The sequence below is a fragment of the Netta rufina genome, assembly GCF_964035555.1.
Source record: "Netta rufina genome assembly, chromosome: 5".
Lineage (NCBI taxonomy): Eukaryota > Metazoa > Chordata > Aves > Anseriformes > Anatidae > Netta > Netta rufina.
In genome coordinates, this window is record NC_140128.1 from 26,066,837 (window position 1) to 26,082,269 (window position 15,433).

The 15,433-nt window shown below is 35.9% G+C and overlaps 1 protein-coding gene across 1 annotated transcript in view; it reads right to left on the reverse strand.

The window, feature by feature from the left end:
* Positions 1 to 15,433, reverse strand: part of FMN1 (formin 1) — a gene marked incomplete at its 5' end in the record, with an annotated part of 144,360 nt that overhangs the window by 28,187 nt on the left and 100,740 nt on the right. Inside the window, one exon of the mRNA XM_084287272.1 lies at positions 12,188 to 12,280. Coding sequence (XP_084143398.1) covers positions 12,188 to 12,280 — 93 coding nt within the window. The remainder of the gene's footprint in view (positions 1 to 12,187; positions 12,281 to 15,433) is intronic.

Here is a 15,433-nt window from a genome sequence, read left to right on the forward strand (position 1 = left end):
AGAGATTCTAATCCAAAGAGCTGCAATTTCCTGCTAAAATTTTCAGCAACGAGTATTTGTATTAATCATGCAAAAGCATTAAAACAGGATATTGATGTGTTTGCAAAGGTATGAAACATGATTGAGAAAAATGATCAACATATTAAAACTACAAAAGTCTACAGAGAAATTCTACATAAGTGCCTATCAGATTAAGCATGTTATTAATTATTATGTCCTAATTAGTTTGTGTTACGGTAGCAGGGAAGGGTATTTTCAAGCTTAATCCAAAGATTATGGTGTGAAATTAAAGAGGATATGGGGCAAACATAAGGTGAAGGTTACTAGTGAGTATTATTGGCTTTTGAGAGTAAGTGTTTGGGCCTTTCATTATTTAAATAAATGCATTAATGTCTTCTATCCTATCCTTCCCATTTATTGACTCTGCTCTTTTCCTCAGAGTACTTTCTTCCATCTATGAGTAAACTGCTTACATAGGATATATAATCTAAAATAATTAATCACTAAGTATCTGTATTTCCCACCAAGAACAGCTTTCACAGGGATTTAAGTTTTATTAGTTCACTGACTTTCAATACCAGCACAAATAGGATAAGACAAGAATGTAAATAGCAGAACAAATCGAGATAAACTGCATGCTAATGGAGTGACACTGCAGTGCAGAAAATAATGACACGAAAAGATATGAAATCATGCAGGAAATTCATTAGAATATAATAAAAAAGAAATCAGCTGGACTAGAAGAGTCCATGGAAAACTAAAATATAACCTGAGATTTGGTTTACCTATATGCCTATGATACAAGCACTGGAAAAAATCTATACTAATTGAATTGAAAATAAAGGATTTGATGAGAATTTAAAATCACAGAATCACAGAACTGTAGGGGTTGGAAGGGATCTCGAAAGATCATTGGGTCCAACCCCCCTGCCAAAGCAGGTTCCTCAGAGCAGGCTGCCCAGGTAGGCGTCCAGACAGGCCTTGAATATCTTCAGAGAAGGAAACTCCACAACCTCCTTTGGCAGCCCGTTCCAACGCTCCGTCACCCTCACTGTGAAGAAATTCTTTCACATGTCAGTGCAGAACTTCCTGTGCTCTAACTTGCAGCCATTGCCCCTTGTCCTATCCCCACAAACCACTGAGAAGAGGTTGGCTACATCCTTCTGTCCCCCACCCCTCAAATATTTATATACATTGAGGAGATCCCCTCTCAGTTTTCTCTTCTCCAGGCTGAACAGACCCAGGTCTCTCAGCCTTTCTTCATAGGAAAGATGCTCCAGGCCCCATATCATATCCACCTCCACTGGACTCTTTCCAGGAGATCCCTGTCTTTCTTGTACCGGGGAGCCCAGAACTGGACACAGTACTCCAGGTGAGGCCTGACCAGGGCAGAGTAGAGGGGGAGGATCACCTCCCTTCACCTGCTGGCCACGCTCCTTTTAATGCACGCCAGGATCCCATTAGCCCTCTTGGCCACAAGGGCATAGTGCTGGCTCATGGTTAACCTGTCATCCACCAGGACTCCCAGGTCCTTTTCATCAGAGCTCCTCTCCAGCAGGTCGCCCCCCAGCCTGTACTGATACTTCGGGTTGTTCCTTCTCAGATGCAGGACTCTACACTTGCTCTTATTAAATCTCATTTGGTTTCTTCCTGCCCATCTCTCCAGCTGGTCCAGGTCTTGCTGAATGGCAGTACAGCCATCTGGCGTATCAGCCACTCCTCCCAGCTTTGTATCATTGGCGTACTTGCTGAGGGCAGACACTATTCCCTCATCAAGGTCGTCGATGAAGACGTTGAACAAGACCGGACCCAGCACCGACCCCTGGGGAACACCACTAGTCACAGGCCTCCAGCCAGACTCTGCTCCGCAGATCACCACCCTCTGAGCTTGGCCACTCAGCCAGTTCTCAACCCACCTTGCCATCCACTCGTCTATCCCACACTTTCTCAGCTTTGCTAGTAGGATGCCATGGGAGACAGTATAGTAAGCCTTGCTAAAGTCAAGGTAGATGACATCCACTGCTCTTCCCCCATCTACCCAGCTGATGATGCCATCATAGAAGGCAACGAGGTTGGCCAAGCACGACTTCCCCTTGGTGAATCCATGCTGACTACTCCTCATAACCTTCTTCTCTTCCAATTGCTTGGAGATGGCATCCAAAACAAGCTGCTCCAATACCTTTCCAGGGACAGAGGTGAGACTGACTGGCATGTAGTTTCCCAGATCCTCCTTCCTGCCCTTCTTGACATTGACTATCCTCCAGTCTTGAGGCACCTCATCCATTCTCCAGGACTTTTCAAAGATGATAGAGAGCGGTTCAGCGATCACATCTGCCAGCTCCCGTAGCACAAGCGGATGCATCCCATTGGGACCCATGGATTTGTGTGTGTTGAGCCCACTTCAGACGCTCCCGAACCACTCCCACGTCCACCAGGGGGGAGCCTTCCATTTTCCAGACCCTTTGTCCTATTACCAGGGGTGAGGAGTCCCAGGGGAGTGTCCTTGAAGCAAAGACTGAAGCAAAGAAAGCATTCAGTATCTCTGCCTTCTCAGCATCTCCCGTGACCAGGACACCCCCCTCATTCAGCAAGGGACCCACATTATCCCTAGTCTTTCTCTCTCTTGCTGTTTACATACTTGAAAAAACCTTTCTTACTATCCTTTATCTCTTTCGCAAGCGTCATCTCTAGGTGGGCTTTAGCCTTCCTCGTTGCATCCCTGCAGGTCCTGACAACACATCTATACTCCTCCCAAGAGGACAGGCTGTTTTTCCACATTTCATAGATCATCCTCTTCCTTTTGATCTTATTGATGAGCTCCTTGCTCATCCACGTGGGTTTCCTGCCCCCCTTCCCCAATTTCCTATTCTTCGGGATGCACCGATCCTGAGCATGGAAGAAGTGCTGCTTAAATGTAGCCCAGCTCTTACAAGCGCCCTTGCCTTCTAGCAACCTATCCCATGAGATACTACCAAGAAGGTCCCAGAAGAGGTCGAAGTTGGCTCTTCGCAAGTCCAGGGTAGAAATCCTGCTTTTAGCCTTACTTCCTTTCCCTACTTCCATCTGGAACTCCACCATCTCATGGTCGCTGCATCCCAACAAAATATTAGATTCCAGACAAGCTGATAACAATTATGTAAAGGAATCAGTGATTCTAGGAATACATTTTATAACAATCAAATACATCACAGTTTTTTGTATTAAATCAAGGGTATTAACACTAACATATATCATGCCACTCGACTGTAATTAATAGGAAATCCTCCTCTATCATGAAGTGCTAACGACTGTGGCATCCACAGTAATTCAGTGTAACACATAATCAAACTGAAAAGGATCTGGAAGGAACCTCTGAGAGAATCTTTCCTTGTCTTCTAGGAGCGGATGATACTGTACTTGTATCATCCTTCTTGTACTTGTATCAACACTTCTAAATTACATATTACACACTGCAATGGAGTTTAGCCCTCCAATTTTAAAATACGTTATGATTATAGTGAAACTGTAGCAGTCTGATGTAAAACTGTCTCAAAAATAATCAGTCTAAAATTTCCTGTGAAGTCATATTTTTAATTAACATCAGTTTTCAGGACTTTGATGCTGGTAATTCTTTTGGTAGTGTAGGAGGAAACATTCATTTCAGAGGAAATTCTTCTTCTTTGAATCAGCTCACTGTCAATATTGCATTTGTTAGAGGCATATGGATGCAATCACATTCCAAGACACCTTATTTGGTGTCTTACGGACTGAGGCTATTGTCCAACTCTAAAATCTCAGAGTACCACAGCAATAAGGATCTGTGCTTTGCAGACTCATGCCAATTTATGTAAATCACTCTTTCATCTGTTTAAATACAACTATCTTTGAGTGATGAAAACAGTTACGACTGTCACAAACAGTTTGAAAGATTAAAGTAATTCTGCTGCTGGCATATAAAACAATGTTCCACATCTAAACACAAACTTTGCAGGGTCTGTAATGTCATTGCTGGGAAGGATAAAAGTTATAAGCAAACATTATCACTGCAAGGAAGTATGACATATTTTTCATGTTTGACACTGGACGTAAATATCCTCCCACACTGTTTAATGTGAGAACTGCATATGTGTGGCAGAGATAATAAAACATCTCAGAGAAAACAAATGAAGGGGAAAAAGAGTTATAATGAATCGAACAGAAAATACAGCTTTGAAGCTGGAAGTCTTCATATTTGTACAGTTTATTCGTGAAAGGAAGAATCAGTATTTGATACAGTAAGTTATGATTATAGCGAACAGTCACAGATTCTGCAAGAGAGCCTGATGCCTTGTCGAACTGGTTATCTTTACAAAGATAAGGTATTTGTTTGACAAAAGCAGCTTCATAATTGCAGGTAACAGAAAATCAGGGCAACTATAAGATGCTTGTAAGTGCTATCGCTCTTCCGCGGTTGTTTATACACCATATATTAAAAGTCAATTGTGACGGAAATCCAATGTTCCTTAAGAATTGAGTTTTTGCTTAACTTACTCAGCATTAAAAGGTTCAAGAGCTTTACAAAGAAAATGAAACAAAAGTGTCATAACTCAGCATGTTGGTTAAGGTAGAGGAATACAACACTAGTAATAAACAAGTATGTGCCTTAGTTTCATGTACTGTTTTAGAATATTTTTTTTCTAAAATTTCATGTTAACTTTGTTCTTGTGGATTTACTTATTGGGGAGAAAGGCTATGTTTTTGTTGTAGAGAAACAAGAAGTTTTTCAGGGTTTTTTATTTTTCAGGGTTTTTGGACATTTTGGGAAGTCATTACAGGAAAGATCTACCAAACTACTATGAATGTAGACTTAATTTAAAGTCCATAAATATTAATTTAAAAACATAATTTCTACATCTGTTTTAAAACCAATATAATGCTGTCAGATTATTAAAGGAAATAAATGGCAATATAAATTTCTTCCTAATTTTTGAATGTAATAAAATTTATAAAGGTACATCCTGTTAGTAGTAAAAGAGAAACATGAAATACTATATTGTGAAAATGGTATTGATAATACTGTTTTGGAGTATTCTTATGTTAAAATCCTATTTTATATGCTGCTTTGATTGAAAAGTAATAGAGTTTTGAGTGGAAAGACCTTTTTTTTTTTTTTGCCTTAATGTAAGAAATTATATTATCATCATCTTACAAATCAAGATATGTACAGGGGCTATAAACTAAGAAAGGAAGGATGCTTACCTTGGGTTAATACAACGGCTGCTAGTAGATATAGAATAAATCACAAACACAAGAGATATGCACCAGAAAGGAAGTAACAATTCTTTATGTAGTTGCAGTGACCCAGATCAAGCAATTCACATGATACTGCTTCAGATATTTGACAGGGTCAGGAGGTATCTGCCTGTTTTGGCAGCCAGGTCTGCTATAGAAACAGACAAGCACTCCTATTTATCCTCCTCATTCTCATGTCAAAGAATAGAAGAGTTCTGATCAGAGTTTCTGGCCAGTGCACTTGAATATTGTTTTTTAATGACATTTCTTAATTTCTCATTGTATTCCCCCAAGAATAATATAAAGTATAAAGTGGTCAACATACAAATGAAGGGGACTAGCCTTAATAGAATTTATTTCTTATTTTCTTTCCCACTAGATCACCTCAACAATCCTCTATGGTGCATTGAAATAGGCAAATCAGGAGATGTGGATCAAAGCTCATGTTCTGCAGCAGAAATACATTAAAAAGCACAACAGATTGGATGCATGCCCAGGTAGCTACTGCAGCCTGGCTAATATTGTTAAGAAATCACTTAGCAGTAAAAATCAGATTTACTGACATTTTCCATGTGGTTGCTAACCTTGCCTGAAAAATGTACTACCTACCTCCTGACGTAGCGCTGCAGTGACTCACTTGGTCTATGACTCTATTTTTCTATTGTACAGCGCCATGACTGAACAGTATGCATCTTTTATGTAGTACAATATAGATGAACAGCGATTGTAGCAAAGCAATGAACTTAACCAATGTTACTTCCAAGTGTCAGGCTAAAATTCTAAACACACGACAACTTCTACCATGGGATTGATCTCATAGATCTACTCTATTTGACAAATCCCTCCTTCTCCATCTTGTTTGTTACCTTGGGCACTTCAGTGTATCTTGTGCCTTTCCTAAATAGCGTTCCTTCCCACTATTAATGATTTTCAGAAACTGTCCTGTCTTGACATCAGACCACTTGCTTCCCAGACTCTGTTGTAAACTAAATGAATTCCTGTAATAGCACAGTCTCCATCAGCAAGATGCGTTATTCTTGGAGAAATGAAAAGCTATGCACTTTCTATGCTAACTGCTACTATGACTAAAGACTTTTTGATTTGCACATTCCAGAATAAAAGGGAGGATATGCAGCCCAGATTAGAGTTATTACATGCTTTCTGACCTGGAACCAATGAAGGGGAATTTGACAAGATTTTGCAAGATCCTGAATGAATGTGTTATGCATTTCCATATTTATGACAACGGACAAACAATATGAGATACTCAAAGGGCAAAATGAAAAATAGATTTTGTTAAAGCTAGTCACCCACTCCTGTATGTCATCTATTTCCTGACTCATACTTGAGAGAATGCAGGCAGAGAGCAAAAAGTGTCAAGAAAAAGTAACAACAATGGCTGATGGCCAGCACCCTTTCTAGTGAGCTTCATAGCTGTAGTAACCAAACTTTTTCTTTTTTCCTTTTCAAAACAGAGTTATTTTGCATCTTTCTCACATACAGCTAATGATTTTGATTATTTTTGGTCACAATCTGGTATCCAAAGAAGAGTGTTTGTTGTTTTTTTTTTTTTTTTTTTTTCTAATCAATTATGAGTACAAATTTCATAACTTAATGAGCATTCCAAAGCAACTCCTAATATCAATATTTCGATATTATTTTTGCAAATCATGGCAATTTAAATGGAAAATACTGTGAATGTATTTCTGAAAACAGCATGCAGCAATTCCACTGGAAATACAGTAAGTGTATAGTAATTTATTGTAATTCTTAGGTCTCTATATTGTAGGAAAACTAATAGATTTAATTGTATATATAAAAATATGTTAATGATTATTTAATCTTTTAGAGTAATTTAAGTCCTTTTAAAATAGCATGGGAATATCAAATATAGCTAATGAAGTATTAACATAAGTTTAAACACAATGTCTTTCTTGTGGGAACCACACAACACTTGACAAAGATTATCCTTCATTACAAAAAAGAGCAAGAATCATTATTTACACTCTGTGTACTGGAAAAGTGAGGCTCTCTGAAAAAGTGATTAACCAACTCTTCTAGCATAACATGTGAAGTAGCTAAACTGGGAATAGAACCTAAAGGTTCTGGCACCTAATTCTCTGTTGAAGGCACTAGGCTATGTTACATCCAGTTACACAAAACAGCACTGACATCATCAGCAGAAGTACAGTTTATCCCTTCTAGCATTTTAGAATGTCAGTCTCCATCACACTTGGTGTGTTTTTTTTATTACAACACAGCAAGTATTAGATTTAATTACTATTAATTGTAATTAGGAAATGTAAACAGGTCTGTTAAAGCAAATCAATCTGTTGCTTTTTTTTTTTTTTTTATCCCCCCCTACAGTATTTCCCATTTAGCTTTGAGAAGAAATGATGGGAAATTGTGCGTCTGAGAAAAACCTGAGTATCTATGTGTTCCAGCCCTATTTTCAAGCCAGAAGTTTTAGAAATGCATCTGAGCTTTGGATACTTGCTGTGAGCTGGCAGTAAGATAACAGACAAATTTTTCATACATTTGCTTAAACCAGCCACAACTCTTTTTTAAACAAACAAAACTGAAAGCAGATGCTTAACGGATGCTCAGTATTATCAGTTAACTCCTAATTTTGGAGAAGCAGCTGAGTTTCCAGACACTTATCTGAACTCAACCTCTGAACTTCTTGAAACATGTCCAATACCTATTTCAATACCATAAATCAAGATCGTTGTCTGTGTTATTTGTATGTATCTTCACTGCACAGTTTTATACGATTTCCCTTGTAATACCACACCAAGTACCACCCACCGATTATAAAGATTCAATTGAAGTAGGTGACTGAAGGACAAACAGAGTCTGGAGCTCTCAGGACTTTGTACCTGCAAATTCTAATGAAAATGAGTATAAACTGAGGGCAAGTATAACAAAGACATCAATGGAAAACATGGAGAGACAGAACAGTGTGATTCTCCAAGCTTCCTGTTGAACTCTGAAACTTTTGAGATTGATTTTTTTTTGTCTCTTTGTTGACATTTGTCTATTTTTATAAGTGTATGCTTGTGCTATCCTATAAAGTTTCTTTCCTAGGAAAAGCCCTATACCATCCCAGTGAATCACAGAAGCTGAAAGAGCATATAGACTGGTGTACAGAAACATACTAAAAATATTTGTTTTGAATTTGAAGATTTGAATACAGGATTTTCTTTTAAATTAGGTGCATAAAAAAAAAAATCAAAATGAATCCCTATAACTTGTGAAAATGTTAGAATGAACACTGGTTCCTGGTGTTGCCATTTCTTATCCGCCTTGATGGACTAATGCCCCTTCAATGCAGTCTGGAATCTTAAAATTTGACAGAAAAAACGACATGGAACTTCAAAACAACTATATTTGAGCTGCTCTTTAAAGTTGTAGGCCCTGTTATTTATTTATAATATCAAACATGCAATAATAATATTATCTTTGTGTCTGCATGTGTAGCAATTGAAACTGCACATCAGTTCTCAGAGAAGAGGCCATGAACACACTGATTTTCACTACTGATCACAACTTGTATTAAATGAGCAAATACGAATTATCAACAAATTTCAGGCACAGAGTAGAAGAGCTGCACAGAGGATATTTCCAAGTTCTGACTCTATCTTAATGTCAAGCTAAAACTCATTCAGGTAAAAGTGACTGAAATTAAGGTCTAATAGAGCCTCATTTAGCCTTCTGGAAATTATTATTTGCTATAAAAAAAGCTTGTATGAGAAGTATAGGTACTAGAGTGGCTGCTCTACAGCATCTAAAATCTACAGCAGATTTTGTTGCTTTTACTGATGTGTACTCACAGTAGATCTGAAAGTGTTCATGGCTGAACATTTACAGCCAATCAATTATATTGACAAACATAGTTGATTCTAGTGGTTTGACTTACTGACATAATGCTTACAGATGAGAAAAGAAAGAAGGAGAAAAATCCACAGAGGCCCAGTGAAAGAAAGAGGCAATGAAACAACTGAAACAACAAATTTACTAGGCATCATCACCATGCCTAAGACAGAGGAAAAAGCCATCCAATGTTAAAAGATGAGCAAAGAAAGAAGCAGAAAATTGCTAGTACAATACATGTAGTCAGTGTTTTTGGTTTTACTTTTGTTTCAAATACTAAGGACAATTTTAAAAAGAAAACTACAAAATTAACTTTTGGTCCACTGACTGTTGAGGAAGAATCAGTAAATGCAGTGTAAGAAACTGATAGCAAGTTATCTAGAAGATCAAAATTCAAATCCCTTTCGTTCAGAATAATTACCTGCTACAGCAAACCACATGTCAGTGTAGTTAGAAAGCAAAGCAAGCATCCACATTAATACAGCAGTGACCAGGACATTGAGATACTTATGTTCTGAGTTATTTTTCTGTGTAGCCTTGATCAAATCACTTATGCTTCGTTTTCCCAGTTGCTAGCTTAACCTGTGGAACAATTTCTTGCAGAAACTAAGTACAATCAAAAACTTCACAGCGATACGTTAGAAGTAAAGGTTATATTCCTTTTACTATTAAAAAGTTAATTGAATTCCAGTAAACACCTTTCCACAGCACACATATTTTAATGAAAAAAAAAGAAGAACCCAAAGAAAGCTAAAAAATTACAAGCATCACTGAACAATTCGACTTCTTGTTTCACTTTCAAGTTCTCATTTAGTTGAAAGTAATAACGTAAAGTCCTACATGCCAACACAGGCAGTTCAATAAATGTGTGATATTCAGAGCATTGTTATAGGCAAAATATATTGTTTTTAAAAATTGATGAGTGTGTGATGGCTACATGCAACAGCACAGCCTAATTTACCACTTTAAATATTATGAGTGTCTACTGACAACTCATCTCAGAAAAAGGTAGATAAAACTGTCAGAAGATGAGAAGTTATTTTATCTAAAATTAAAATATGTACATGTATAGCATAAAACAATATTATAAAGTAAAAGGTAAACAAGAGAAAATAAAAAGAAAGTGGACACTTAAAAATGTGGTTTTGTTCTTCCCAGAACACAAAAACGAAAACACTAAAAAGTGTCTGATAAATTAAATAGTTTACTAGTCCAATATTATTAATAGTGAAATAAATTTAATAGACCTCAGTGTCCCAGGACATCATGCAGGAATGTATCCTCTCTTAAAAATATATATTATTCACAGACATAAGGGTAACATTTTCTGTTACACTGATAAGGATAAATTCTAATTCTGTATGTATCTGTACAAAGATAGTAAATGTTGCGAGGACCATGTTTTTCTGTTTTACAACTATTATTTTGCAATTTCTTCAAAAACAGAACTAATCTTTTCCCAAGATCAGCTCAGTAATTTTATCAAGTCTCACTCATCATAAAGCAGGGTAGATCAGTTTTGCAAGAGAAACCAGGTACTGTGTTACTTTTATTGTTTAGAACAGTGGTGACATGCATTTGCTATTCCTTGTACTGGTTTTGGCTGGGATTTTCTTTATAGCAGCTCACATGGTGCTGTATTTTGGATCTGTGACCCAAACAGTGTTGATAACACACCGATTTTTTAGCTACAACACTGTGACAAGCAGCATACTGGAGATCGTAAAGGTACTGCAGAAATGTACGAAGTATTATCTCAATCTTGGCAGTATAGTTAAGCTGACAGTAAAAATTTCCAGTTAAATAATTGGGAAAGGTAGCTGTCCTGCTGTGACACACAGATTTCCAATTTTTATTTTTATTTTTTACAAGTTCTTTGGCAAGAAATGTGTAGTTTTAATAGTGTCCAATAAATTTAAAATAAAATAAATATATTTATTAAGCTCTATTGGAAGGGAGAAGGGTGAAGAAGAATACTAGTTTATTCAACAGTACAACTTAACAAGGACTATTACTTTTAAAACATCCTGTTTCCACTTCACAAATTATATAAGATAACCTCATGAAATAAAGTCATTATAAAAGCACTACAAGGATCTTTATAAAATGGATTAAGCTAATTCATAAAGTATTACAACAAATTGAATGTAAATAATAGGAAGTACACATTCTGCCTGGAACAGTAGATTCAAATAGTTCACTTGACTTCTCAAACAGAAAATTGTTAAATTGTTCACAATTTCTGGGAGAAATAATAGCACCTTGGTAATATTTAATTAAGAATGAAGAATTCTTAATATAGTCATCAGAAATACTGAGATACTTTGTTTATTCTAACAGACTGTATGTACTCCCTACAAACCTGGGGAAGAAAAATCTATTCCCTTACCTCTTCCACAGCTCCAGAGACCCCAGTGCTGGCACATGCAGCACTGTTGGAAATATATAGTGTAGGAAAACAGGACAGAGCAAGACTGCTATTTTCAACATCAGCAACATGCATTTACATGTCTTGTACTGATCATCAAATTGCACCCTCAGACCTCATCTCTTTTTTCTCTAGACTCTACCCTCACAGATTACTTCCTTATGTCTGTTTCTGTCTCACTCAAGGCAAAAATCTTAAATCAAAATTAGTCAGCTAATAGGCCCACACCATTGATACAAAACAGCATCACTTCATGCATATACATGTACCTTCTCTCAAAGGGTACTATTCATTCTAGTCTTTTATAGACTTTAAGATTTATATTCTATCTGAAAAATTTGGTCTGTGATAAGTATCTTTTTCATTTTACCTACAAATAATGATAAAGAACAAAAGCACAAAATAATCAGTAAGAAATTTGTGAGATAAGAGAAAACAATCATCTTCGACAAGTGAATTCCAAGATCCCTGTATCCATTACTTTTAACACATATATTTATTGTATTAGGAACATAATCCATAACAGATAGTATGAAATTTTAGAGGCAACAGGTACTTAATGCAGCATACATTATGTATAGAACACCTTGTAAAACACTATGCTATTTACCAATATTTTTCTTCAAATGTGCTTACCTTTTTGGAAGAATTCTTCTAATTTCTCCTTGAAGGGCTGGAGATGCTCTTCTGAAGACTCTCTGCAAACTAACTTCATCTGCTTTTCAGAAGCTATAAAAAGAATTTGAAAGACATTAGATGTTAGAAAGAAGTAGATGTCAACCCTGCAGAAGCCTACATCCAAATTAGTCATCTACGCATACTGTAGAGTGAATTAAAATAAATAGTCACATTATAATACAAAATACTGAATAGTCTAGTATACCAATTAGAAAACTCTGTGTGTATTTAAAGAGTGGAATTTGTCTTTAGTAATGACTTGTTTGTCTTAATACTCCAGCTCTGAGCTGAGACTTGCTGCTATCACAGCTTTCCACACACACAAATTCTAGACAATATTTAAAGACCAAAACTTTGTTCTGTGGTGAGTGGAGCATGCCTTCTATCTGGACTGATTTTAATCCATCAGTACCAGGCATGTGTACTCAAGCATTTTTCTAACACAGATGCAGAAATTTAGCTTTACTTAAGTATTCAAATTACAGGCCATGACATGAAATAGTGGAAGTCTATAAGAAGAAAGTTAACTTACATAACTTATAATCTGTTTACTATTTAGTCTGTTACTTTAAGACCTGATGCCATGTCAATTTATAAAATCTCCAGGTTATTTGCCTAGGCATATTTGCCTAGGTATTTAACATTACCTAGAACTTCTGTTAAACTTTCAATATTCTAGTGTTCCACATTAAAGATGAAATTAGACTTTTGGAAATCAAAACACAATTACCTTCCATTTAGCAACTGACTTTATGAAATACTATAAGATTTTTTTTTTCCACAACTCTTAATTCCTATGCAGCTAAATTTAGATAGAAATTTATTTTGGAGTTAAACCTGATAGTTAAAGTTTGGCTGCATGAAACATTTTCACACCATATTGCTGCCACCACTATATAATTCAACTTATTCCAGCAAAAATTAATACAAAACTGTGGAAACAGAAACTGAGAATTTTAAATTAACGTGCAATGGAAGGTTGAAAACACATGCATACGTTTTATTGTACATCTGAAATTGTGTTGCTTACTGTTATTGCCTATGGTAGTTTTGGGCCACCAGGACTTACAGTTTGTAGAATTAGAAGGAGTTTTCTATATCTATTCAAGCAAACAGTAAAATTTCAGAGTAAGACAGGGACATTGGAATTCAATATAAAAAAAAAAAAAATCTAGCAAAATAACTGAGATGTTACTTCAATTTCCAGCTGAAATTTTACACAAAGCAGCAGCTACAGGTCTGTGACTAATTTTCATCATGCTTAAAAAAATCCACAAAAAGTATATAAGGTAATATTGAGAAATTATTCTAAAGCAATATAAAATGACAAAAGGGTAAAAGTATTAATACACATTATATTGTTGCATTTGATAGAGTGACTACAGAATGCACATGATTAATATAATCACCTAAGGTTGATGATTGCATTAATGACTGCAAGCCAGTCATTATTTTATAATAACCTTCTACAAATACATTTGTAAAAATCTACAGAGAAACAGATACGAATATATATATAATAATAAGCTTGTAACTACAGTAGCATCAAAACATACCCTAACATACTCTAGAAAGGTGTTTTTGCAAACTTAGTGCTACTGATGTATTATCTTGAGTATTCTAGCCTCCTAGATGCGTCCTACAAGCATTAACAACACAAGATTATTAGAACAGTTAATTGGATATGTCCCATGGAAATAATTAAGGGACCAAGATTAGGACCAATTGTTTCTAAATTAATTAAAAAGAACACACATGTAAAACCCCTTCAATAAAAAATATATATTTTTTAAATAAAGACAACTAATATTAACTACATTCAGATGAAAAGAGCTAAAGAAAAATACTGAAAAGTAGAAATGCCAGTGTACAGAGAAGAAGCTGATTTGGGTGGTGAATTCTTTAGCAGAATCTTAACATCTTTAACAAGAGGATCAACATTTGGAGTGAGGAGAGAGAATGAGTAAAAGGAAAGAAGTATCCGAGAAGATCAAACAGGACACATAACATAGAACAAGTCAGTCCTCAGCACTGATTAAAACTCTAACTTTGAGATCAGACAAAATGAGATGAAATGCCAGTTAGCATTGCTTAAGTCATCTTAAGGCAATGAAACTGAAAGAGACAAAAGAAGTCAAGTAAACGCTGGAAGACTCTAAGAAATTACATTATTGGAAAGCCTGAAAAAAAATAATAAATAAACAACAACAACAACAACAACAACAACAAAAACACCTTAAATGAGCCTCTGATGAAGATATTTACTTAGACAAAAACTACCTATCTGGAACAAAAATCTACCTGTCTAATTCCCAAAGTTCTTTAGATAACTGTAAGAATAGACTGAAGCGCCTTAAGAAAGTTTTAGATTTGAGCTAAGGCAATCAAGGACAATGATGATGAGGTGAAAATCACAGGAGCAATGTCTTTGCCCTGTACTGCTTAATCCTCCTTTAATTGACTGAGTTTAGGTTACACTTCACTCAGAGACATATAGTTCTGTTCTATAAAGGAAAATAAAAATATTTTTCTGGGCAACTGAAGGTTGACTAGGTCTGTTTAAACTCAACTGCACTTAAATATTTGAATAAAACTTTAATTTATTTACTTGCTAAAGCTGAAAATAAGACAGAGCATAGATATGGAGTAAGTGGCTGAAGGCAATATTAACTTCAGCTTGAACTGCAGTCTTAAAAATTATGTATTCCTGCTGAAATGTCTCCATTCTATTTCAGCATCCCCTTCAATAATCAAGTGTCCAATGCAGAATAATGATTCTTTCTCCAAAATTTATAAGAAAGTGATGTCTAGGACTACCAACAAGGTGTATCTTCCAGGCTGCTGAACGTTGGAACTTCATTAAATTTGCCCAGGATACAGAATAGAGATGGAATACAGATATGGAAAAGAATAGTAAAAGTGTGTTCAAAGGAATTACAAATCAGATACAAGTAAAGACACTCAGAAAATGAAGATGATTTTCATGATCAGGTTAAATCAAGGATTTTGAATAAAATGGCAGTTGTATTCTATATAAAGTTAGCTGACCAACCCTATGACATGCCTCAGTTCCACACAACGTGAAGGTTTCTGGTACCTACCACTTACTGAACTTCATGTTATTAAGCTCAATGATACTTTCCTAACGCTTATTCACAAGTTTACTTAAAATATACTAATATTTAAAAAAAAAATCTACCAACT